At 45.9% G+C, this 25,266-nt stretch overlaps 1 protein-coding gene across 1 annotated transcript in view; it reads left to right on the top strand.

Moving 5' to 3' along the window:
- Col6a6 (collagen type VI alpha 6 chain) overlaps nucleotides 1-25,266 on the top strand; it is a 69,953-nt gene that overhangs the window by 4,078 nt on the left and 40,609 nt on the right. The window contains exons 2-4 of the mRNA XM_090323185.1: nucleotides 20,052-20,648; nucleotides 21,352-21,972; nucleotides 23,780-24,340. Coding sequence (XP_090179311.1) covers nucleotides 20,052-20,648; nucleotides 21,352-21,972; nucleotides 23,780-24,340 — 1,779 coding nt within the window. The remainder of the gene's footprint in view (nucleotides 1-20,051; nucleotides 20,649-21,351; nucleotides 21,973-23,779; nucleotides 24,341-25,266) is intronic.

The following is a 25,266-nucleotide window of genomic DNA, read 5'->3' as shown; positions in this document are numbered from 1 at the left end:
GGTAGAGCTGGGAGCTGATGGTTCGCGCTTGTCATACTAGCTATTGCTGAGGCTGAGATCTGAGGATCACAGTTCCAAGCTAGCCTGGCCAGGAAAGTCCATGAGAGTATTCTTTCTAATAAACTACTCAGAAAAAGCTGGAAGTGGTGCTGTGGCTCAAGTGGTAGAGGGCTAGCCTTGAGCAGAAAGAGGCTCAAAGACATTACCCAGGCCCAGAGTTCAAGCCCTAGGACTGGTTAATGTGTGTGTGTGTGTGTGTGTGTGTGTGTGTGTGTGTGTGTGTGTGTGTGTATCATGGACTTCTGTCCTGGTTGGCTTTGAACTGAAATCCCAAAATTCATCATCCTGAGGAATCAGGATTCCAGGTGTGAGCCAATCGCCATTTTTTGCCTCTACCCCCTGAGCTTTAATATTTTATTTATTTTTGTCAGCTTGTGGGGTTTGAACTCCGGGCCTAGGCATTGTCTGAGCTTTTGTGCTCAAGGCTACTGCCCTACTCCTTGAACTACAGTACCACATCTGGTTTTTCTGGTGGTCTATTGGAGATAAGCGTCTCCTGCCCTAGCTGGCTTTGAACCACGATCCTCAGATCTCAGCCTTCTAAGTAGCTAGTATGACAGGTGTAAGCCACTGGCACCAGGCCTGGCAGACATTTTCAAACCCACTGGAGAACTGGAGTTAGCTCTTGAGCCAGTGCCTTGACCCAGCTCCTCAGAACAACCCACACGGAGAGCCCTCATGAAGGGATGCAGAGGCTTCTACAGTAGTTTACTTTCAGGTGGATGGGTGGATGTTGATCCACATCCTTCAGAGGCACCCAAAAATCTAATGTGCTGAAGATGTCCTAAGCCACCCTTTTCCCACACTGGATTCCATTGCTCAAGGCAGAGAGGCCTGTACTGTGGTCCAGCTAAGAGCCAACCAATAGATTTGCTAGAGAAAAAACTCATGTGTCTTGGGTCCAGTTTCCCGGGATTTTTCATTGGGGCTGAGTTCCAGTGGCCCACCAGGGATAACTTGGTTGATAACACTCCCTTCATTGGCTGTCTTCCCTTTCCTATCTCGATTCTCCTCCTCCCCCAAGCTGTGTCTTCCAGAAACATCTCCCACTTGAATCCTTATCACAGGGTTTTCTTGAGTGCGAGTAGAGAGGGAGATGAAAACTGGAATCAGTTTTCTGTTTCCAGTTTTCCCCTAGCATAGTAAAGATAGTAAAGTTCTTTCTTTCCTTCTTTTTTTCTTTCTTTCTTTCCTTCCTTCCTTCCCTCCCTCTCTCCCTCCCCCCCTTCTCTCTCTTCTTCTTTCCTCTCTCCCCCCCTTTCCTCTTTCCTTTTTGTGCCTGCCCTACAGCTTGAACTAAGGGCCTGGGCACTGTCCCTGAGCTTTGTTGCATGGCTAGCACTCTACCATTTGAGCCACAGCTTTTGGTGGTTAATTTGAGATCAGAGTCTCTCAGACTTTCCTGTCTGGACTGGCTTCAAACTGCAGTCCACAGCTCTCAGCCTCCTGGGTAGCTAGGGTTAAAGACAATGGCGCCTGGCAGTGAAGCTGTTTTGTTTTTGTTTTGCCAGTTCTGGGGCTTGAACTGAGGATCTGGGCAGTATCCCTGAGCTTTTTTTGCTCGAAATTAGCACTGTTATCATAGTACCACTTTCAGCTTCATGCATGCTAGGCGAGCACTCTACCACTAAGCCACATTCCCCGTCCAGTGAAGCTCTCTAATTGAATTGCATAGATAGACCTGTGGGAGATATTGTGTTAGCCGTCTTTGGAAAGACAATCTCCCCCTTCTTTTTGTACATTGTCTGCCTGCCATATTGATGGCCTGGTTCGGTGTTTTTTTTTTTTTTTTTTCTGGCCAGTCCTGAGCTTGGGCTCAGGGCCTGAGCACTGTCCTTGGACTTTCTCAAGGCTAGAGCTCTACCACTTGAGCCTCAGCACCACTTCCAGCTTTTTTTCTATGTATGTGGTACCGAGGAATCGAACCCGGGTCTTCATGCATGCTAGGCAAGCACTCTACCACTAGGCCAAACTCCTAGCCCCCAGATTCGGTGTTGTAAGTGTGAATCTTGGCTTTGGTATCTGTGCAACTGCATTTGTATTGCTTTAGCAATAAAGGCAGCTATCTTTATATATAAAAGACAAGTTTCACGTGGACTAATGGATATTGGTGTTTACTGTTATTCTCTGAAGTCTTTAGGTGGGACTGTATTTCCTTGGGTGTGATTTGGGAATGAAGAGAGAGCTGGGATCTTCATGGAGCAAATGGGCAAGGTAAAATACACAGGAGCTTTGGGTGGGGGTGAGGGGGTGAGCAGAGGGAGAGAGTACTAGCAGTTCATAGATGAAACAAATCTAGAGGTCAGTGATCAGATTCACCAAGTCTAGGTGACCACTCCATTGCTAGAGGCCTAGAGAATGACAGATTGGTTTGATCAGAGGAACTGGTGGTTTGACTTAGGGGAAGTCAGAGAAATTGTATTCCTTTATGGGTCTTCTTGTGGGTTTTCTATTTCTTGAAACACAGAATGTTTGCCATCCCGAACTGAAAAGAGAATTCAGAAAGTTTCTGCCGAATTCTAATTATACTCTAATGACCTCTCATAAATAATACAAGTGGAAGAAATCAGACAATGAAAGGATCTGGCTGATGACTGTGGCTTCTAAACATTTATTTGACGAGAGAGAGAGAGAGAGAGAGAGAGAGAGAGAGAGAGAGAGAGAGAGGGAGAGAGAGAGAAATCTTTCTTGATTCTGGCTTCCTGGCTGGCTCCCAAATCTCAGGATTTGGCCACATATCTGTCGGTGTGAATGACTTAAGTAACTGACTGTACCAGGCCCCTGATAAGATGAGTTAAGTAGAGTCTGAAAATGAACTGTGTAAAACTCAAGGTTGCATTAGTGTGAAGTTAATAAAAACACTACATAATATTTTGTGTGCTAGTTGGGGCCTTGAACTCAAGGCCTAGTCACTGTCCTTCGGCATTTTTGTTCAAGGCTAGTGCTCCACCACTTGAGCCACAGCTCCACTTCTAGTTTTTTGGAGACGACAAGAGTCTCATGGACGTTCCTGCCCGGGCTGGCTTTGAACTGCAAGCCTCAGATCTGTCTCCTGAGTAGCTAAGATAACAGGTTGGGAGTCTCAGAAGCCCTCAGAAATTGGGGAAGAGCCCAGAAGGCTGGGCTTGGGAAGGTCACCCAGACATAGCCACCATTGTAGCCTGGGTATGAGTAGGAGACTTGAGCGGTGTTGAGTTTTGGAGGTATTTCCGAACCTGGCAGGGGTCTTTCCAGAGAGTAGCTGGCTTTGTCCCAGAGGCTTGGAGTGGGTCTGGTCCTGCCTCCCTGACGCTCTGTTGTCATTGTTATCGTTGTCTTCCTCCTCCTCTTCCTCCTCCTCCTTCTCCTCCTCCTCCTCCTCCTCTTCCTTCTCTTCCTCCTCCTCCTCCTTTTCCTCCTCCTTCTCCTCCTTTTTCTTCTTACTACCACATAAACAGAAGAAACCAGAAGTGGCACTGTGGCTCAGGTGGTAGAGCACTAGCCTTGAACAAAAAGAAGTTCAAGGACCGTGCCCAGTCCACGAGTTCAAGCCCCAGGACTGGTTAAAAAGACATCGCATGGATTTTTTTTCCCCTAAGGCTGGCTTTGAACCTTAATCCTCAGATCAGCCTCTTGAGTAGCTAGGATACTAGGCATTGAGCCACCAGCACCTGGTTCTGTTTTTAAGTGTATAACCTGTACATTTGACACTGTTCTATTCTGTACTCCGAATAACAAGCGAGTGTACACTTCAGCTCACCTAACTGCCTCCTGGTTTACATTTTTCTAGGTGTAGTATTAGGGCATATACCACAGGTTTTTTGTTGTTGCTGTTGTTTGTGGGTTGGTTTGTTTATTGGTGAGGGAGTAGTAGTATTTGAACTCAAGACCTTACATGTTTGTCTTGCCTGGCCTCAGATGATGCTCCTCCTATCTGCTGGCCTCCTTCATAGCCAGGATGGACCACAGATATTTAATCCTCTGTGCCTATGTTATTGATTGAGATGGCATCCCATGAACATTTTGTCCAGACTACCCTGAGCCCTGAGCCTCCATCTTTCCAATCTCTACCTCCAGGGTAGTTGGGATTACAAGTGTAAAAGCCACTGTGCCCAGCCAAATAGCAAGTTTTTATTTATTTTTTTTGTTTGTTTTTCTTTGCTCTTCTGGCGGTGGGGCTTGAACTTGGGCCTGGGCTCTATCCCTGAACTCTTCAGCTCAAGGCTAGCACTCTACCACTTTGAGCCACAGCGCCACTTCTGGTTTTCTGATAGTTTATTGGAGATAAGAGTCTCACAGACGGGGCCAGGAGTTTGGCCTAGTGATTAAAGTGCTTGCCTAGCATGCATGAAGACCTGGGTTCAATTCCTCGGTACCACATACATAGAAAAAGGCCGGAAGTGGTGCTGAGGCTCAAGTGGTAGAGCTCTAGCCTTGAGAAAGTCCAAGGACAGTGCTCAGACCCTGAGCTCAAGCCCAGGACTGGCAAAAAAAAAAAAAAAGAGTCTCACAGACTTTGATGCCGGGCTGGCTTTGAAGCTTGGTCCTCAGATCTCAGCCTCCTGAGTGGCTGGGATGATAAGCGTGAGACCTGAGCCACCAGTTCCTGGCTAAATAGCAGGTTTTGAAACTGGTGACTTCCCTTTGCTTGGTTTCCCTCTTTGCCTGGCTTTTGACTCCACCGAGGGGTGAAGCTCCTTTTGATGACCTCCTCTTTCCAGTTCTGTGTCGTCCCTTATCCCGCCTGGCTCTTGACACATATTTTCTTTCCATTCTGTGCCATCCAACCAGATAGGGTGCTGAGATCTCACCTTCCTGTAGGTGGGTATGCATTGAACTCTTTTTGATGCAAGTCACATCCAGATAAAGAAATGATCACTGAGTAGAGGCTCTCCTGTGGGATTCCCAGATTTGGAGCAGAGGGGCCCCTGCTGGATCTTGGTCTTTTAGGCAAGAAAAAAACATCATAGTTCTTACTATCCAAAGACCCCTGGATGATCCTATCTTGCTCATAGACAATTCACAAAAGCAGACAAGGCAGCCGAAGGACCCTACTTTGTGCTGTTGTCCGTGCGCCCTAAAAGCATGCTTATCTGTTGGGGGCATGGAAAAAACCAGACACCAGGATCACCCCAATTTCCCCTGCCCTCAGTTTCCTTCGAGGGTCACCAGCTGAGGGTTGGACATAAGCCTGGGTGTGTGTGTGTGCAGTTGTAGCCCCCACAGAATAAGCAGGCACTTGAGTCACATCCGTTAAGATTATGCACTACTCTCCTCTGGGGGCCCTCAGGGGCGGGGAGGGGTCTGGCGGGGCGGGGAGACCAGCGCATATATATCCAGCTGTGCAGAGGGGTGTGGGCTCTGCAGCTGGCAGGTCCTGCCTGGTCTGGATATCAGAGGCTGGTGGTGCCTTGTGTCCTTTGCCGTCCCAGAGCCAGGAGAGTGCACAGCTTGGGGCTGCGTGAAAGTCCCCCTCCTCCTGCCAAGCCCAGAGGTAAGTGTGGGGATGAAAAAACATAATTGGCAGGGACAAGAGCTGACATAGTGAATAGTAGCTGGTGCCAGCACAAAGGGATGGGGGGGGGGAGAGAGAGAGAGAGAGAGAGAGAGAGAGAGAGGGAGAGGGAGAGGGAGAGGGAGAGGGAGAGGGAGAGGGAGAGGGAGAGGGAGAGGGAGAGGGAGAGGGAGAGGGAGAGCGCACTGTTTGGGCATATCTGTGGAGAGGAATCTCAGAGGTTCATAGTGGCTAGGTTTGATTTTTCTCTCCAACCCCCACCCCTTGTCTCTTGTCTACCTCCCTCTTTTACTTTTTTTTTTGCATCCAAAAGCTTGGAGAATGCATGGCACATTATATTATTATTTTCTGCTTTGGGTGCCAAGTTCCTCCACTTGCACGGCTGGGTGTCTCCAAGCATAGGAGGCGTCTCCCCCAATATCCTCCCTTCCCCCGTGACAGGGGGCTGGCTGGTCCACATAGGAACCAGTCCTGCACATTCCCAGCTCCTGTATCTCTTCCAAATCTATGAGACACAGAGTTGAGTTTGTCAACTCTGGGAAGGCAGGGAAAGTAGGAAAAAAAATGCACATCTTAAAAAAAAATACCTCCATAATATTCTACTGTGTGTGGAACTGTGACTTGTCTTTGGCGTGAGATCAATTGTGCAAATAATTTTGATGGGAGGAGGGATAGCCGGGTACTGTGGCTCATATCTGTCATTCTAGCTACTCAGGAGGCTGAAATGTGAGGACTCCAAATCGAGCCAGCTTGGGCAGGAAAGTCCGTGAGACTCATTTTATCTCCAGTGAACCACCAGAAAACAGGTAGTGGAGCTGTGGCTCAAAGTGGTAGAATGCCAGCTCAAGCAGAAGAGCTCAGGGATGGCACCCAGACCGAGTTCAACCTTAGGACTGGCAAGAGGAGAACGAGAGGCTGGAACAAAATCGTATTTGTAATCAATGCTGGTTCACAGGGCCAGTCTCAAAATCTAGGTTGAAGATCAAATCTCCGCTTCTACTTATATTTCTATATGTTTCGTGAATTATACAATTTTCTCCAGGGCGATTCTGTGTTGGCTATATATGTTTGATTGGTTTTGTCATCCTTCCTTTTTTTCTTGATTTATAAAACAAGAGCTAGCTTAGCATTGTTCTTAGATAGACACATGAGCGTGGCCAATTCACCTGAGCTCTCTGAGTGTTAACTTTTCTTATCTGCTACATGGAGTACTGATGCGTACTTCCATAGCTATAAAGTAGGAGAACTACTGGGTGCCAGTGGCTCAACGCCTGTCATCCTAGCTACTCAGGAGGCTGAGATCTGAGGATTGTGGTTCAAAGCCACCCCGTGCACAAAAGTTGCCCAGAAAATGGGAAGTGGTGCTGTGGCTCAAGTGGTAGAGCTCTAGCCTTGAGCTGAAGAGCTCAGGAACAGTGCCTAGGCCCAGAGTTCAAGCCTCTCAACTGACAAAAAAATAGAACCCTGTAAAATGCCAAGTGCAAGGGCCTTTTCTGACTCAGTGAGGGCATCAGTGATAATGAAGGCCTTCGGTAAACCTTAAGAATCAGGCAAATGGAATTATTTGCAACCATTCAGTTGTTCCATATTCCAAAATATGGAAATATCTCGTTTCCATGGAGTCTAACACTAGATTAACAGAAACAAAATGCTAGCCAAATTTTATCAACTGTGTGTATGTGTATGTGTATGTGTATGTGTATGTGTATGTGTATGTGTATGTGTGTATGTGTATGTGTGTATGTGTATGTGTATGTGTGTGTATGTGTATGTGTATATGTGTGTATGTGTATGTGTATGTGTGTGTATGTGTATGTATATGTATATGTATGTGTGTGTATGTGTGTGTATGTGTATGTATATGTATGTGTATGTGTCTGTGTCTGTGTATGTGTGTATGTATGTGTATGTGTGTGTGTATGTGTATGCATATGTATATGTATGTGTGTGTATGTGTATGTGTGTGTGTATGTGTATGTATATGTATATGTATGTGTGTATGTGTATGTGTGTATGTATGTGTATGTATGTGTATGTGTGTATATGTATATGTATGTGTGTGTATGTGTATGTGTGTATGTGCATGTATGTGTGTATGTGTATGTATATGTATATGTATGTGTGTGCATGTGTATGTGTGTGTATGTGTGTGTATGTGTATGTGTATGTGTATGTGTGTATGTATGTGTATGTGTGTGTATGTGTATGTGTGTGTGTATGTGTATGTATGTATGTGTATGTGTATGTGTATGTGTATGTGTGTGTATGTGTATGTATATGTATATGTATGTGTGTATGTGTGTGTATGTGTATGTATATGTATGTGTATGTGTCTGTGTCTGTGTATGTGTGTATGTATGTGTATGTGTGTGTATGTGTATGTGTCTGTGTCTGTGTCTGTGTCTGTGTATGTGTGTATGTATGTGTATGTGTGTGTATGTGTATGTATATGTATGTGTATGTGTATGTGTATGTGTGTATGTATGTGTGTGTATGTGTATGTATATGTATATGTATGTGTGTGTATGTGTATGTGTGTGTATGTGTGTGTATGTGTATGTGTGTGTATGTGTGTGTATGTGTATATGTGTGTGTATGTATGTATGTATATGTGTATGTGTATGTGTGTGTGTATGTGTATGTATGTATGTGTATGTGTGTATGTGTGTGTGTGTGTATGTGTGTGTGTATGCCAATTCTGGGATTTCAGCTCAGGAGCTAGGTGCTGCCCTTGAGGGTTTTTTTTTTTTTTTTGCCAATACTGGGCTTGAACTCAGGTCCTGAGCACTGTCCTTGAGCTTTCTCAAGGCTAGTGCACTACCACTTGAGCCACAGCTCCACTTCTGGCTTTTCCTGTGTATGTGGTACCCAGAAATCGAACCCAGGTCTTTGTGCATGCTAGGCAAACACTGTACCACTAGGCCAAACTCCTACCTGAGTTTTGTTTGTTTGTTGTTGTTCAAGGCTAGTCCTCTACCACAGCTCCACTTCTATCTTGTTGGTGGTTCCTTGGAGATAAGAGTCTCACAGACTTTCCTGCTCAGGCTGGTTTTGAACTGTGACCCTCAGATTTTAGCCTCCTAAGTTGCCTGGGATGGCAGGTGTGTGCCACTGTACCTGTTGTGATTTTCTTGTAGTTCTCTGAAAGTGTTCCAGCTGATAAAGATCCCTGCAGAGAAGACCTCTACTCAGGTACCCCTACATCCTGGAAGGGAAATAGGGAAGCGAAAGTCTACATTGAGTTATGACATCTTTTATTTATTTATTTTATTAATTAACTAATTTTTGCCAGCCCTGGGGTTTGGACTCAGGGACTAAGCACTGTCCTTGGGCTTTCTCAAGGCTAGATCTCTACTACTTGAGCCACAGCCCCATTTCTGGCTTTTCCTGTGTATGTGGCACTGAGGAGTTGTGCGTGCTAGGCAAGCACTCCACCACTGGGCCAGCGCTCTTCCACTAGTCCACATTCGCAGCCCAAGTTATGACATCTTTTTTTCATATCAGGTTACTTTGCATTTTGAGGACACGCTTTTCCCAGAGAAAAGTGAATTGTTCCTGTAGGGAGGTGGCTTTAAAAAAGTAAACTGCGCTCAGTGTTTTTTGTTGTTATTTCCATGGATAGTGATGCTAAAAATAGCTTTCTACTTTAAGCAGAAAGAATTGGCTGTTAAAATTTCAAAATGCTAGCTGACAAATAGTTCTTGTGTAAAACTGGGGCTAGAAGTATTTAGAAAATTCGATAATATGTAAAATTTTAGAGCACTTTTAAAATCCATACCAGGCGTATTTATAATTTTAGAAGTGTGTGTGTGTGTGTGTGTGCTGTTACTGGGACTTGAATTGAGAGCCTGGCCACTGTCCGTAAGATTTTTTGCTCAAGGCTGTATCACTTGAGCCACAGCTCCACTTCTGATTTCCTGGTAGTTCACTGGAGGTAAGAGTCTCATGGACTTTCCTGCCTGTCCTCAGATCTCAGCCTCCTCAGTAGCTAGGATTACAGGCGTGAACTGGAAGAGATCACCATGAGTAGAAACTTGAAGTGTGGAGGAAAGAACACTTTTTTTCCCCTCACAGTACCTGGTGCCAGATAAATACCTGATCCATGAGTTGACTGTGATCCTTATCACTCGGGAGGCTGAGATCTGAGCATTGCCATTCCAAGCTAGCCCGGCCAGGAAAGTCCATGAGACTCTTCTCTCCAATAAACGACTCAGAAAATGTCCTGAGTAGCTGGGATTATGGGAATGAGACACAGTGCCAGCTTGGCTCTAAATCTTATTGCCTTTATGAGTTATCTTGTTTGACCGAGATAACTCAAAAATCTGTCTTTTATTTTTTTAAAGTTCCAAGTCACAAGCCTAATGAAATTCACTGATTTAATTTTTGCATGATGAGAAAGACTTTTCCCCTTCCAGATGCCCAAATGGTAGAAGAGAAAAAAGGAAAACACACACACACACACACACACACACACACACACACACACACACACACAAAAGAATTAACTTAGTTTTCATGAATGTAAACCTCAATATTCCCCTTAAGCCAGAAATGTTAAATAAATAAATACTTATTTATTCTTTAACCATCAGCAGTTAAGAGTTTCGGCACTGGTTTGGCTTTAAAATATTGTGTGATGCACTACATGGATTATATGCCAGATGTTAGAGGAGAAAAAGTTTGCTAAGGTTACTTCTCAAACACATTTGTGTTGGCTTGCAAAACGGCAAGCTAATCCCTTACTGCGTCCCTTAGAAACAGCTGGGTTAATGTTTGGCAAGAAATTTTTACCAAAAGTCTCCCTTCTGTGAGTCCAAATGCAGTTAAGCTTTGAAGATCACGAGCAAGTCAGCAAGCCAATTAGGCCAGGTTTTTTTTTTTGTTTTGTTTTGTTTTTTTCCGGTTCTGGTCCTGGGGCTTGAACTCAGGGCCTGAGTGCTGTTCCTTAATTTGGTTTTGTTTTTTGTTTTTTGGCTCAAGTCTGGCACTGTACCACTTAAGCCAGAGCTCTTCTGCTGACTTTTTTGGTGCTTAATTATAGATAGAAGTCTCATAGGGGGCTGGACGTTTGGCCTACTGGTAAGAGTGTTTGCCCAGCATGCACAAAGACCCAGGTTCGATTCCTCAGTACCACATACATAGAAAAAAGCCAGAAGTGGTGCTGTGCCTCAAGTGGTAGAGCTCTCGCCTTGAGAAAGTCCAAGGACAGTGCTCAGGCCCTGAGCTCAAGCCCAGGATTGGCAAAAAAAAAAAGTCTCATAGGCTGCTGGGCACAGTGGCTCACACCTGTAACCCTAGCCACTCAGGAGTCTGAGATCTGAGGATCAAGGTTCAAAGTCAGCCTGGGCACAAAAGGACCTGAGACTTTTATCTCCAGTTAACCTCTAGAAACCGGGGAGTGGGGCTTGACTCAAGGGTAGGGTGGTAGCCTTGAGCTGGAGAGCTCAGGGACAGTGCCCAGGCTGAGAGTTCAAGCCCCATGACTGTCCAAAAATCAAAACAAGATGTACCAGGCATAGTTTTCTTTTTAAATTTAAAAAAAAATTTTGTCAATCTGGGGCTTGAACTCTGACTTGCAACTTGTTTTGAAAGACAGGCAGCTGCTCTACTTAATCTTCATACAAGATGTTAGGCACTGGTGGCTGTGAGTTTGGCTTAGTGGTAGAGTGCTGGCCTAGCATGCACAATGATCCTGGTTTGATTCCTCAGTACCACATACATACATAGAAAAAGCCGGAAGTGGTGCTATAGCTCAAGTGGTAGAGCTTTAGCCTTGAGAAAGCCCAAGGACAGTGCTCAGGCCCTGAGTTCAAGCCCCAGGACTGCCAAAAAAAAAAAAAAAAAGATGATGTTAGCCATTCATAAATGTCCACTGTCCCACAGAGGCATTGTGGGTACAACTGGCCAAGCCAGCTCAAATCAAGAGAGGGAAAGAACAGAGAGAGCAATCCAATGCTTCCTCAGTTCTTCTGAAAGGAAACTGCAGCCCGGAATGCAGCTTTCTCAGGCTTTGAGCCTCTCCTTGGCCTCCTGCCTTATTCTAATTAAATTCCTGAGAGATAAGGATGCTGCAGTTGATCAACAGCTGGGGAAATTGGATTCTTGCACTTCCAAATTTCTGTGTGACTGAATATGAATATTGAACTCCAGAATATAAAAGGAGGACGTTAAATCTAGGTATATTTCAGCATCTGCAACCTTTGAAGTTTCATCCATTTTGGTCTATACCATCATTTATTATTTTCTCTTTTTTATTTTATTTTATTTTTTATGAACTCAAGGCCTGAGTGCTATCTCTTAGGTTTTTTTTTTTTTTTTTTTTTTTTTTTGCTCAAGGCTAGCACTCTACCACCTTAACCACAGCTCCACTTTTGGCTTTTTTTTTTTTTGGGTGATTAATTGGAAATAAGAGTTTCCTGGACTTTCCTGCCCCAGGCTGACTTCAAACAGTGATCTTCAGATCTCAGCCTCCTGAGTAGCCAGGATTACAAGCATGAGCCACCGTGCCTGGCTTAACAGGTGAATCTTAACGATGCTGATCAGGGCCCTCACAGAGGAGAAGCAAGGTGCAATAAAGTGCTGGATGGTACACGTGGCCGTCTTTGCCTTGTCTGTACTGTGCCTGTTCAAGCACACTAGCGAGCAGAAAAAGCACTCGGAAGAAGTGGGGGATCTCTAGGGGTGTCCATACCCCACCCCCAACACTTGCGTTGTCACAGAAGCGTGGTTTGCCTCGCTGCTTTTTGTGTTGGCACTCAGCCCCAAATTGGAATCACCAGGCTTTCCCAAACTGCCCAGCAGGCCCCTTTGATCAGGGAAACTGGTGATTGGTAAGTTTGGTTCTAACGTGAAGGTGATCATGAAAGGTGTGGCTTTCACTGTCAGACTGAGTCCTGGTTCTGTGGCATACAGACTGGCTGTGGAGAGTCTGTCTCGAGTCCTCCCGGAGTCTCATGTACAAATGGAGTTGATAAAAGAGATGTGTCTGCAGTCAGGTTAGAAGAGAAAGAACGGTCACGCTTTTATCTGGAAGAGAAATTCTTCAGCTTCTCCAAGATTTCCTCTTTTCATCTTAAAAGCAGGGACAAACTTGGCCTTATAAAGTTGTGTGTTTTTCCTTTTATTTATTTTTTTAAAATGCTTGTGGTGGGGCCGGGAGTTTGGCCTAGTGGTTAAAGTGCTTGCCTAGCATGCATGAAGACCCGGGTTCGATTCCTCGGTACCACATACATAGGAAAAAGCCAGAAGTGGTGCTGAGGCTCAAGTGGTAGAGCGCTAGCCTTGAGAAAAGTCCAAGGACAGTGCTCAGGCCCTGAGCTCAAGCCCAGGACTGGCAAAAAAAAAAAAATGCTTGTGGTGTTGTTTGTGGTGATGTATTAGTTTGTTTTTAAATGCTCGTCCTGGGGCTTGGCTCTGTCCCTTTGCTTTTTTGGTTGGCGCTCTACGACTTGAGCCACAGCTCTATTTCCAGCTTTTTGGTGGCTCACTAGAAATAGTCTCATGGCTTTTCCTGCGCAGCCTGATTTTGAATCACAATCCTCAGCGTCCAACTTCATGAGTAGCTAGAATTACTCTTAGGAGCCACTGGTTGGGTGAAGATAGTTTTTAGATGCAACTGACCTTTAATTCAGGGGATTCAAAGTGCAAGATTGAGTGTGTGTGTTGGGGGCTCACTCAGCAAGTGGAAAGCTGTTGGGTGGGATCGGGGAGGGGAAGCCTGAGATCCTTAGAAGAGGAAGGAGTTTGGATTCCAGCCAGGCTCTCAACTGGTGAGTGTAACTTCATTCCTGTTAGATATCCAGATCCTGGTGAGTAGATTCAATTAAAAAAATTTTTATAAAGGTGTACAGAGAGGTTACAGTTACATAAGTCAGTAATACATTACTTCTTGGATATGCTCTCTGTTTTTTTCCCTCCCACAAGTTTTGTGTAGTTCATTTTCAACATAGTGAGTATGAGTTGATTTTTTGAAATCAGTTTCTCTCTTCCTCCAACCTCAAATACATATTGCTTGTTTCTTGTTTCTTTTTTCTTTTTTTTTTTGCCAGTCCTGGGCTTGAGCTCAGGGCCTGAGCACTGTCCTTGGACTTTCTCAAGGCTAGAGCTCTACCACTTGAGCCTCAGCACCACTTCTGGCTTTTTTCTATGTATGTGGTACCGAGGAATCGAACCCGGGTCTTCGTGCGTGCTAGGCAAGCACTTTAACCACTAGGCCAAACTCCCGGCCCCCATATTGCTTGTTTCTTTGTGAAGATTTTGGAGCAATATATGTTTTGAATTTGGAGGACTGGGGCTCTTCACCCAAATAATTTCTCTACAATTGATACTCGTGTGTGGGAAAGGCTGTTTTGAAGGAGACAGTCCTACCCAGCTTTCTCCCCACTAGACGCCAAGAACAGCCCCTTCTGAGTTGAGCAGTACAATTTAAAAAAAAAAAATTATCCAAGCATGGCGCCTACAGCCCATACCTGTCATCCTAGCTACTCAGGAGAGATTGGCGGATTTTCCCAGCCAGGGCCAGGAAAGTTATTGGTTTATCTAACACCTGGCTGTACCGGGGCTGACTTTCTCCCCTGGACCTCAATGTTATCTTCTACACTTGGCTGTAGTTTCTCCTCTGGCCATTGGTTTATCTTAGACACCTGGCTGTATTAGTTGTGGCCTAGCTTCTCTTGTCATAAGTTTTTGGGTGTTTTTTTTTTTTTTTTTTTGGTCAGTCCTGGGGCTTGAACTCAGGGCCAGTGCACTGTCCTTGGGCACTTTTTTGCTCAACGCTTGAGCACTCTGCAACTTGAGCCACAACACCACTTTTGGCTTTTTCTGTGTATGTGGTTCCAGGGAATCGAACCCAGAGCTTCATGCATGCTAGGTGAGCACACAACCACTAACTAGGCCACACTCCCAGCCATGGTCAAAGTTTTATCTTCAGTGTCTGGCGAGGGTTGGGATTTGGTTTTTCCTCTGGTCATTTTTACTTTGTCAGCCATGGGTTTTGAACTCTGGGCCTGGGCGCTGTCCCCGAGCTCTTCAGCTCAAGGCTACCACTCTACCCTTTGAGCCACAGCCCCACTTCCCATTTTCTAGTGGTTAATTGGAGATAAGAGTCTCACAGTCTTTAGTGCCCAGGCTGGCTTTGAACCGTGATCCTCAGGTCTCAGCCTCCTGAGTTGCTAGGATGACAGGCGTGAGCTACTGCGCCGGCTTGGTCATTGATTTATCTCCTAACAGTTGGCTCAGATTGCCAGCCCTGGACTGGCAGAGGGCAGTGGGAGGAACCAGATGGCATGTCCCAGCCTCACCCTGTAGGTCTGCCTGGGGACATGGCCTGGGACATTCTTTGGGGTATAATAAATTCTAGGGCTCACCCTAGACCTCCAGATGCACCCCGTTCCTCAGCACTAAATGGCGCTCAGAACGCCTACCATAGGCTTACTAACCCTCTCGTCTCCCCCTGGTCCCCTCCCCAGCTTTTCATCCGTTTTATCAGCTTTCATAAGCTCAGATACCTGTGCTTTATAGACCCCTTTCTACAGAACCTTCTAGAAGTCGGGTGGCCCTGAAAAAGGAGGAAAGAACTGGGTTGTTTGGCAGCTTGTAGCCTGTGGGGGAGTCAGTGTTGCTGTGTGCGTGTTCAGTGTTCAGATCTGGAAAAGGGAGAGAATTGCTTACCCTTGTGCTGTTATGTGATGGTTATAAAGTAAAACGAAGGCCTGCACTGGTGGCTCAAGCCTGTAATCTTGTGCGCGCGTGCTCGCACGCACACACACACACACACACACACACACACACACATACACACGCACGTGCGCACGCATGTATGCTGGTACTGGAGTTTGGACATGGGGTTTCTTGCTCTTTTCCTTTCAAAGCTGCTACTCTAGCACTTGAACTATACCTCTGCTTTTTTTTTTTTTTTTGCTGGTTAATTGGGGATAGTCATTTCTCAGATTTGTGTGCCTGACTGGCTTTGAAGCCTCATCCTCAGATCTGTCTTCTAAGTAGGATTGCAAGATGTGAGCCCCCAGTGCTTGGCTTTTGTATTTCACTTCTGCCATGAGTGGTCTATGTTCGTTAAGCTGGCTAAGGTATAATCGATCTTATTATTGATTCTATTTCCCTCCTAAAATTCAGTTTTTGTGTCTTCCATTTTATTTCTTCTCTAATGCATAATTTGCCTCAAATTTAATTTTGGCTTTTTCTTGTTTCTGAAAGTAGAAGATGAGATGACTTTAGATCTGTCTTCTTTATGTGAAGAATTGAAGCCTTAGCCTGGCACTGGTGGCTCACACTTGTCATCCTAGCTACTCAGGACGCCGAGAACTGAGGATCAGGGTTCAAAGCCATCTCTGGTAGGAAAGTCTGTCAGACTCTTATTTCCAATAAATTGCCCTCCCCCTACCCCGCAAAAAAAAGAAGCCCAGAAGTGGAGCTGTGACTCAAGGGGTAGAACACTTAACCTTGATCAAAAAAGTTCAGGGATGTGCTCAGGCCCTGAGTTCAAGCTCCAGAACCAGGAAAAAAAATCAGAGGTTAAACAAACAAGCTTCTATGTTAAACACAGTGGCCAAAACCCAGTGTTAGCCTTATAGTAAAACAGCTGATAATGTTCTTATTTCTGAAGAAAAGGAAATTTATTACTTAAAAACATGTTGTGTCGTCCATGGTTCATTTTAAAGGAAAAGAATGACATTTGTCTTCATTGTGTTGAAGGCTGTGCTTTGGGCTCGAAACATCTTTTGCACAGAGCTGGCCTAGATTAACAGCTGGTTTTTGTAGGGCAGACATCTCCCAAAGTCTTCAATTCCCATAGCCTCATGAGAACACTTGTCCAAGTTTTACACACATTCTAGGTTTGCAGCCAAGGCCTGGGTGGCTCGGCTTGTTCCTGCAGCTGTAGTTTTAATGAGAAACAGTCTACCTTCTCAATAGGAATTTTGTAAGAAGCCTAGATTTTGAAGGATTTTTTTTGTCAGTCATGGGGCTTGAACTTGAGGTCTGGGCACTGTTCCTGAGCTTTTTGTCTTCAAGGCTAATGTTCTACCACTTTGAGTCACAGTGCCACTTATAGTTTTTGAGTGGTTCATTGAAGATCAGGATCTCATGAGGGAGAGGGGAGGGCAAGAGCAAAACTGTTGCCTAGTGGTACAGTGCTTGCCTAGCATGCGTGATGAAGCCCTGGGTTCAATTTCTCAGTACCACATACATAGAAAAAGCCAGAGTGGTAGTGGCTCAAGCAGTTGAGAGCTAGCTTTGAGAAAGTCAAGGACAGTGCCCAGGCCCTGAGTTCAAGCCCCAGGATGGGCAAAAAAAAAAGTCTTGTGTATTTAAATTTACTGGTGATTTATCTTAAGTTTCTTCTTCATTATCCCCTCAGATGACTTTTTAGGTGATCAGGTTTTTTCAAGTGTGAAACTTCTGCTTCTCTCTGGTAGAACAGCATACAGAGCATAAGCACTTTTTTTTTTGTATGTTTATTCCACTTGCTAAGCAGGTGCTTTACCACTTGAGCCACAATCCCCACACTTTTTGCTTTCTTTATTTTTCAAACAGGGTCTGTGTATATGCCTCGGCTGACTTGAACCATGAACCTTCTGCCTGTACCACACTGTAGCTGGGATTATAGATACACACTACCACAATTGATCTGATTAGTTGAGACTGGGGTTTCATGTTTCCTGGGCTAGCCTTGAGCCAGAATTTCCTGTTCTTGGCCTCTTATCGAGAGCTGAGGATCAATGTTCAAAGCCAGGCCAGATGACAAATCTGTGCTACTCTTACCTCCAAGGAGCTAGCAAAAAGCAGAAGTGCCAGTGTGGCTCAAGTGGTAGAGCACCAGCCTTGAGTGAAAAAGCCAAGTAAGAATTTGAGGCCCCGAGTTTAAACTCTGATAGGGACACAAAAGAGAGAGTGAGAGAGACAGAGATTACTGTATCATGCAGTTTCTAGAAAGAGAGAGGAGGGGTTAAGGGAAGGGGACAGAGGAGAGGGGGCAGCGGGAGGGGGGAGTGAGAGAGGGAGGGACTACTGCTTTGTGTAAGTTTTAGGTAGCTGGACACAAGTTGGAATGTCTTCCTCTAAGAAGCAAGATCTGGAAAGTCGCTACTCATGTTTTTCTGTCTTCAATGACATTTCAGAATAAAAGAACATTGTTAGGTTTCTGGCGACAGGGGAAGAGGAGGGGGGAAAGAAATCTGGACTGTGTTTAGGAAGACTGAACTGTGGAAAGCCTGTTCACCTGTTCGTCGTGGTGCCGCCAGCTTTAGACTGTGTCTCGAGTTGTCATGGCAACAGGCGGGCAGGGGCTGCACATCTGGGATGTAGGGAAACATTTCATCTATGTGATGCCTTGTTTCTCTCCAAGGAACTTCACAAAGGAGTTGGTTTACGAGCCTCATCCATCCCTCATATGCTTCTGCACCCCAGTGTGTTATATAAAATTTGGGGGTTTTATGCATGTGAGTCTTAATTCCCGAATGGCATCTACAGTGATCTTATTTATTTTAAGTAGTTGTTCAAAGGGGTTTCAGCTCAACAAGCTGGATTATGTGTACAGTGTCACCCCTTCCACCATTCTCCCCCAAGTTTTCCAATCCCACCCTGCCCTTAATACAATGATTCCCCTCCCCCACCGCCAATGTGTATTCTTTTGTCTTTTTCAGATTTCAAGGTGGAGATTTTTCAGGTCCCAATATGAAAACGCTGGCCATTTTATTTCTCATCATCATTTGGCCTTACATTTGTGTGAACCAAGATTCTGGTAAGGGAAAACAAAACGGAGATGTTTTTACATATAATAAATAGAAAATAAGTGAGTTTAACCCAGTTAAATGGTAAATTCACCTTTTGATTTTGATGTGAGAAAGGGTAACAGCTTTCTTCCTTCCTTCCTTCCTTTCTTTTTTCTATCTTATCTATCTTTTCTCTTTTGCCAGACCTGGGGCTTGAACTCAGAGCCTAGTTTCTTTTGCTCAAGTCTAGCACTCTACCACTTGAGCCATAGCACCATTTCTGGCCTTTTGTGTATATGTGGCACTGAGGAATCGAACCAGGCCTTCATGCATGCTAGGTAAGCACTCTATCCCTCAGACAAATTCCAAGCCCAAAAATCTGGCATTTTTTGCTGGGCACTAGCAGCTCAGGCCTGCAATCCTAACTACTCAGAAAAAGGCTGAAATCTGAGGATTGTGGTTCAAAGCTAGCCCATGCTGGAAAATCCATGAGACTCTTATCTCCAGTTCACCACCAAAAAGCCAGAAGTGGAGCCACGACCCAAGTGATAGAGCACTAACTTTGATTAAACAAGTCAAGTGAGGAGCCTGGGGTCCTGAGTTCAAACCCCAGTACTAACAGCAAAAGAAAAGAAAAAAGCAAGCCATCTGGAATATTCACTTCTGATTTCACCCATTTTAGGTCTGCATGGTGGTTATGTGGAATTTCTGTGGCTATTAAGTTCAGGTCTCAAAAATCTGTAATGTCTCTGCTTCCTTGGGGCCAAAAGGTCATCTTGATTCCATGGGTAGATTTTTATATCAATGGTACAAAAGTGTTTCCTGTTTCTTGTAAGGAATAGTCACTCTTGTGTACACTCTGAAATGTTTCTAGCTGTCTACCATCAACAGTTGTGGTCAGTGGTTTATGTCCAGTGGAATGAAACTGAGAATATTTGGGTTGCCCTTCTCCACTTCTACCTCCTCCTCCTCAATGTCCTCTTGTGCTGGCTCCTTCCTGACCAGCCTCACTAAATTGACTTTTGTGCCTGACCCAGTGACTTTGGCTTGGAACACATTTTTGTGAAGACATAAACTAGACTGAATGCCATCCTGGTTATCTCACTGGGCCTTGAGTGGTGTGTGTGTGTGTGTGTGTGTGTGTGTGTGTGTGTGTGTGTGTGTGCGTGCGTGCTGGGGTTTAAACTTGTGGATCTGGGCATTGCCTCTGGGTTGGTTTTTTTTTTTCTTTTCACTAAAGGCTAGTGCTCTACCACTTAAGTCACAGCTCCCATTCTGGCTTTTTGGTCGTTTATTGGACATAACAGTCTTAAAGACGTTCCTGTCCTGGGCTGGCTTTGAACCCCAATCCTCCTATCTCAGCCTCCCAAGAAGCTAGGATTTACACACTTAAGCCCACCAGCACCTAGCCAAGTGGCTAAATAAATCTTCGTGAATCTTCTATGGAAGAAATAAGCCCAAGACACACATCTTTTCCTCGAGGAAGAAGTATAGTTTCGAGCCATTATTTTCAGCCTATTGGGATGTGACAACAACAAAAAAAATGGGTCTGGGAATGTGGCCTAGTGGTAGAGCGCTTGCCTAGCATGGATGAAGCCCTGGGTTCTATACCTCAGTGCCACATTCACTGCCACATTCACAGAAAAAGCCAGAAGTGGTGCTGTGGCTCACTAGCCTTGAGGGCTAGTAACTGAGAGTTTCCCTTTTTTATCCTTCTTACTATTGGCATGAAACTTTTTTTTGCTTTATTTGCATTCCTGGCTCTTCAGATGCTGAGTCTATAGATGTGGTGTTTCTGGTGGACAGCTCTGATCACCTGGGACGTAAATCCTTCTCTCTGGTGAAAACATTCATCAACAGAGTGATAAACAGTGTCCTGACTCAACCCAATAAGTACCGCGTGGCGCTGGCCCAGTACAGCGACAGCCTGCACAATGAGTTCCACCTGAACACTTTCCGGAGCAAGAACCCCATGCTCAACTACCTCAAGAACAACTTCACCTTCCGTGGTGGCTCCCTGAAGATAGGAAATGCACTGCGGGAAGCCCGGCAGACCTATTTCTCCCCGTCCGCCAATGGAAGAGACAAGGAGCCAGCTCCCCCCATTCTGGTGGTCCTGGCTTCAGCCGAGTCCGAGGACGATGTGGAAAAGGCTTCTGAGGCTCTACGGCGAGACGGGGTAAAGATCGTCTCCATGGGGCTGCAGAAGGCATCGGAGGACAACCTGAAGGTCATGGCCACCTCGGGGTTCCACTTTAACTTTCGGACCGCCAGGGAGCTCAGCACCTTCTCTGGGAACATGACCCAGATCATCCAGGATGTCACCCGACATCAGGAGAGAGCAGCTGAAGACAGCCTCGTGGAAGGTAGGCCCCAGCTGCCTGTGAGGGAATGCTGGGGGAAAAAATCCACCTGGAAAATCCAACATGGTGGAGGATGGAAACCCTACAAATGACCCTTCACCCCCACCCCACCCCCAATGGGCTACAGTTTGAGATGTCCATTTGTGTAAGAGGTTAAAGATGGTGTGTCCCTTTGAAATCCAGTGCATTCCCAAAGCTTTTCATGTTCTATATTTTTGCTCAACCATCTACTTTTTTTTTTTTTAAATTTTTGTCAGTCGTGGGGCTTGAACTCTGGGCCTGGGCGTTGTCCCTGAGTTCTTCAGCTCAAGGCTACCGCCCTACCCCTGAAGCCACAGCCCCACTTTCTAGTCTCCAGATATTAATTGAAGATAAGAGTCTCTAGGGCTTTTTAGTGCCTGGGCTGGCTTTGAACCACTATCCTCAGATCTCAGCCTCCTGAGTGGCTAGGATGAGAGGCGTGAGCCACTGTGCTCAGCTAACCACTATTTAAAAAAACATTATTATTTGTTCACCTGAGGAGTCTCATTAACTCTTCCATAGCTGACCTCTGGAGGTAATCCTCCTTTTCTCTGCCTCCCCAGTGGCTGAGATACAGGCCTGGAGCTCCCATGCCTGGCTACCTTGTTGTTTCTTTCTGTCCAGCCCTAAGGTTGGGTAGAGACAGCCTGATGTTGAGCTGTACTATTCATTCCTCTCCACCCAGGGTGCCAAGGCCCTTTGGTGGCTGACCTGGTCTTCCTGCTGGACGTGTCCATCAACGGCAGCCAGGAGAACCTTGACCACCTCAAAGCCTTCCTGGAGGAGAGTGTGTCCGCCCTCGACGTAAAGGCAAGCTGCACGCGGGTTGGCCTGGTGGCCTACAGCAACAAGACCAGAGTCATCAGTGATCTCAGCGTGGGCATGAACAAGTCAGAAATTCTCCAGCGCATAGAAAGCCTGGCTCCTGAGATGGGGCTGGCCTACACCGGGGCTGCCATCAGGAAAACCAGGAAGGAAGTGTTCAACAGTCAGAGGGGCAGCCGGAAGAACCAGGGGGTGCCCCAGATCGCGGTGCTGGTGACCCACCGAGAGTCAGATGACAATATCACCAAGGCGGCCCGTAGCCTCCGCCGAGAGGGTGTCACCATCTTCACGGTGGGTGTGGAAGGGGCCAGCAGATCCCAGCTGGAAAAAGTGGCCTCTCACCCCGTGGAGCAGCACGTCTCCATGTTGAGTACTTTCTCCGACCTGGCCGCCCACAACCAGACGTTTCTGAAGAAGCTCCGGAACCAGATCACCCACAGCGTGACCGTGATGTCAGAAAGGACGCAGTCGCTTAAATTTGGTGAGGCCTGCTGGACAGCAGGGATTTGCAGCCTGCCTTCCTTTCTTCTCGGTGGTCTTGGGAGTATTTACATATGCAAGAGAAGGACTGGTGAGGAGTGAGTTGGGTGGACTTGATGGACTCACTCCTTCTCAGCCTCACAATTTAATCTGGTGTTCTACTCCTGGCCCTTTTCTTTTTGTGGAGGGGGGGGCCCCCGTGGGGAGGTAGTCAATTGTGGGGCTTGAACTCTGGGCCTGGCCACCGTCTCTGAGCACATTTGCGTTTGAGGTTAGCACTCTACCACTTGGTGCCTCTTCCAGTTTACTGGTGGTTTATTGGATGTGAATATCACAGACTTTTCTGCCCAGTGTGGCTTGGAACCATAATCCTCAGATCTTAGCCTCCTGAGTAGCTAGGGTTACAGGCAGTGTCCACTAGTGTTCAGCTTTATATTTTATATTTTTATGTGTGTGTATGTGTGTCTGTCTGTCTGTAAGTGCTCTACCACTGAGCTACACTCCCAACTCTGTCTTCTTCCTCTCCTTCCCTTATTTCCAAATTCCAACATAGAGAATAAACAAAATTTAGACAGCAAACAAGCACTTTAAGCACTGGTTGAGTCTGCAGTCAAGAGGCAGGGTGATATATTTTGTATGGTTGCTATATACATGGGTCTGCATGTATGGTATGTAAATATTTCTAGGAAGGGGTATATACATCCATGTGTATGTATAAATTCCACAGCAATTATTTATAGCATGTTTCCTCTGAATGTGTCATGGATGAGAATCACCATCATTGTGTGGAGAATCTTTTATAGGAAAGGAGAAACCACTCACCAGCACAGCATTCAAGTAAGAATTCTGATGGAAACTGTTTGGATTAGATCATGAAATTCTCCTAGAAGTGTCATCAATTCTTCCTTCCTTCCCTCCTTTTTTTTTTTCTCTCTCTCTCTCCTCCCTTTCTTTCTTTACTTTTTTCTCTTTCTTTTTTCTCCTTCCCTCCCTCTCTTTCTTAACTTTTCTTTGTCTTTCTCTCTCTCCCTTTCTTTCTCTCTCTCCTTTCTTTCTTTCCCTCTTTCCTTTCTTTCTTTCCCTCCCTCCTTTCCTCCTTTCTTTTCTTTTGTATTCTTTTCTTTCTTTCCCAGGACCTGGGGCTTGAACTGAGGGCTGTGTGCTTGTCCCTGAGCTTTTATGTGCAAGACTACCTTTTGAGCTACAGTTCAACTTCCAGTGTTCTGGTGGTTCATTGGAGATAGGCTCTTGTATTTGTCTGGGTTGGCTTTGAACCATGATCCTTAGATCTTAGCCTCCTGAGTAGCTAGGATTACAGGCTTGAACCAACAGTGCCTGGGTTAGATTGTTCTTTTCTTTGTTCAATTAAATGATAATATAGTTTCTTTCACAAAGAAGGTTGCTGACAGTGTCCTACTGTAGTTAAGGAACTAGGCATGCATGAGGATAATCCTTTTTATTTCTTAAAAAAATGTGTGGCAGAGGGGCTCGGAAGCATGGTCTAGTGGTAGAGTGTTTACCTAGCATGCATAAAGCCCTGGGTTCAATTCCTTGGTACCACATACACAGAAGAAGCCTGAAGTATTGCTGTGGCTCAAGTGGTTAAACATTAGCCTTGAGAAAGCCTAAGGACATTACCCAGGCCCTGAGTTCAAACCCCAGGACTGGCCAAAAAACAAAAATAGATATCCTGCCTCATCCCCATTCTAGCCTAGCAGAGCAAGTGGCCTGCATAAAAAGCCCTGTGTCCTTTTCTGTCCATTCTTCTCCTCTGAACCCATTTCCCCCCACTTCTGGTCCCATTTCAGCTTGCATGGACACAGAGGAAGCCGACATCTATCTGCTGATCGATGGCTCGGGCAGCACCCAGGCCACAGACTTCCACGAGATGAAAACCTTCCTGTCTGAGGTGGTAGAGATGTTTAACATCGCTCCCCATAAGGTACGCGTTGGGGCCGTTCAGTACGCCAACAGCTGGGACTTAGAATTTGAGATAGACAAGTATTCCAGCAAACTGGATCTGGGAAGAGCCATTGAGAACATCCGGCAGATGGGGGGTCTTGCCCACACCGGTGCAGCCCTGAATTTTACCCTGAGCCTGTTGCAAAAAGCCAAGAAACAACGAGGAGACCAAGTGCCAAGTCACCTGGTGGTTCTGACCAAGGGCGCCTCAGAGGATAGCGTTCTGGAGCCCGCACGCCAACTGAGAAAGGAGAACATCTGGGTTTATGCCATCGGGGTCAGGGAAGCCAACCGAACCCAGCTGCGGGCAATGGCAGGCGGGGAGAAGAGAGTGTACTACGTGCACGACTTTGACGCCCTGAAGGACATTCGCAATGAGGTGGTGCAGGAAATCTGTACCAAGGAAGGTAAGAGGAGACAGAGGGAGGGGTGGGCGGGGAGGGAGTGTCACCCCCCACGCCCCCAATGTCAGCCCACATGGGGGTCGCTGGTCAGTCCTTGGTGGTGTTGACTGGTTCATGCCTGCCGTCCCCAGCAGCTCAGGATGCTGAGCTGGGAGGACGGTGGCTCGAAGCTAGCCCAGGCAGAAAAGTCCATGAGATTCTCATTTCAGTTAACCAGCAAGAAGTTGCAAATGGCGCTGTGGCTCAAGTGGTAGAATACCAGCCTTAAATGAAGAAACCAAGCAACACTCTGCAGCTCTAGCTTTAATCTCAGTACACGCGTGTGCATACACAAGTGCACGTGCACAGAACTTATGGGAGGACGGTGCCAATATCACTGTTTAGGTATTCATAACCACTTTAGGTATTCATCAGCATTACAAGGGGTTCTTGGTTGTACACTAGAGAGATAATTAGTCAAGTCAACAGATCTCCACATAGGAACAATTTTTTTTTTTTTGGCCAGTCTTGGGGCTTGAACTCAGGGCCTGAGCACTCACTGTCCTTGAGCGTTCTCAAGGTTAGGCTCTACTACTCGAGCCACAGTACCACTTCTGGCTTTTCTGTGTATGTGGTACTGAGGAATGGAACCCAAGGCTTCATGCATGCTAGGCAAGCACTCTACCACTGGGCCACATTCCTGACCCCCAATTTTTTTTTTTGTTCTAGTTCTGGGGCTTGATCTCATACCCTGGATGCTGTCCCTGAGGGCTTATTGCTTAAGACTAGCATTCAGCCACTTGAGCCATGCGTCTTATTGGTGTTTTCGTGGTTCATTGGAGAGGAATCTCATGAACTTTCCTGCCCAAGCTAGTTTCTAAGCATGCTCTGATCTCAGCCTCTTGAGGTAGTTAGGATTACAGGTGTGAGCTACCACACCTGTAAAATAA

The sequence above is a fragment of the Megascapheus bottae genome, chromosome 32 (genome assembly GCF_031878675.1).
Source record: "Megascapheus bottae isolate mThoBot1 chromosome 32, mThoBot2.hap1, whole genome shotgun sequence".
NCBI lineage: Eukaryota > Metazoa > Chordata > Mammalia > Rodentia > Geomyidae > Megascapheus > Megascapheus bottae.
This window is presented reverse-complemented; position numbering and strand designations above follow the sequence as displayed.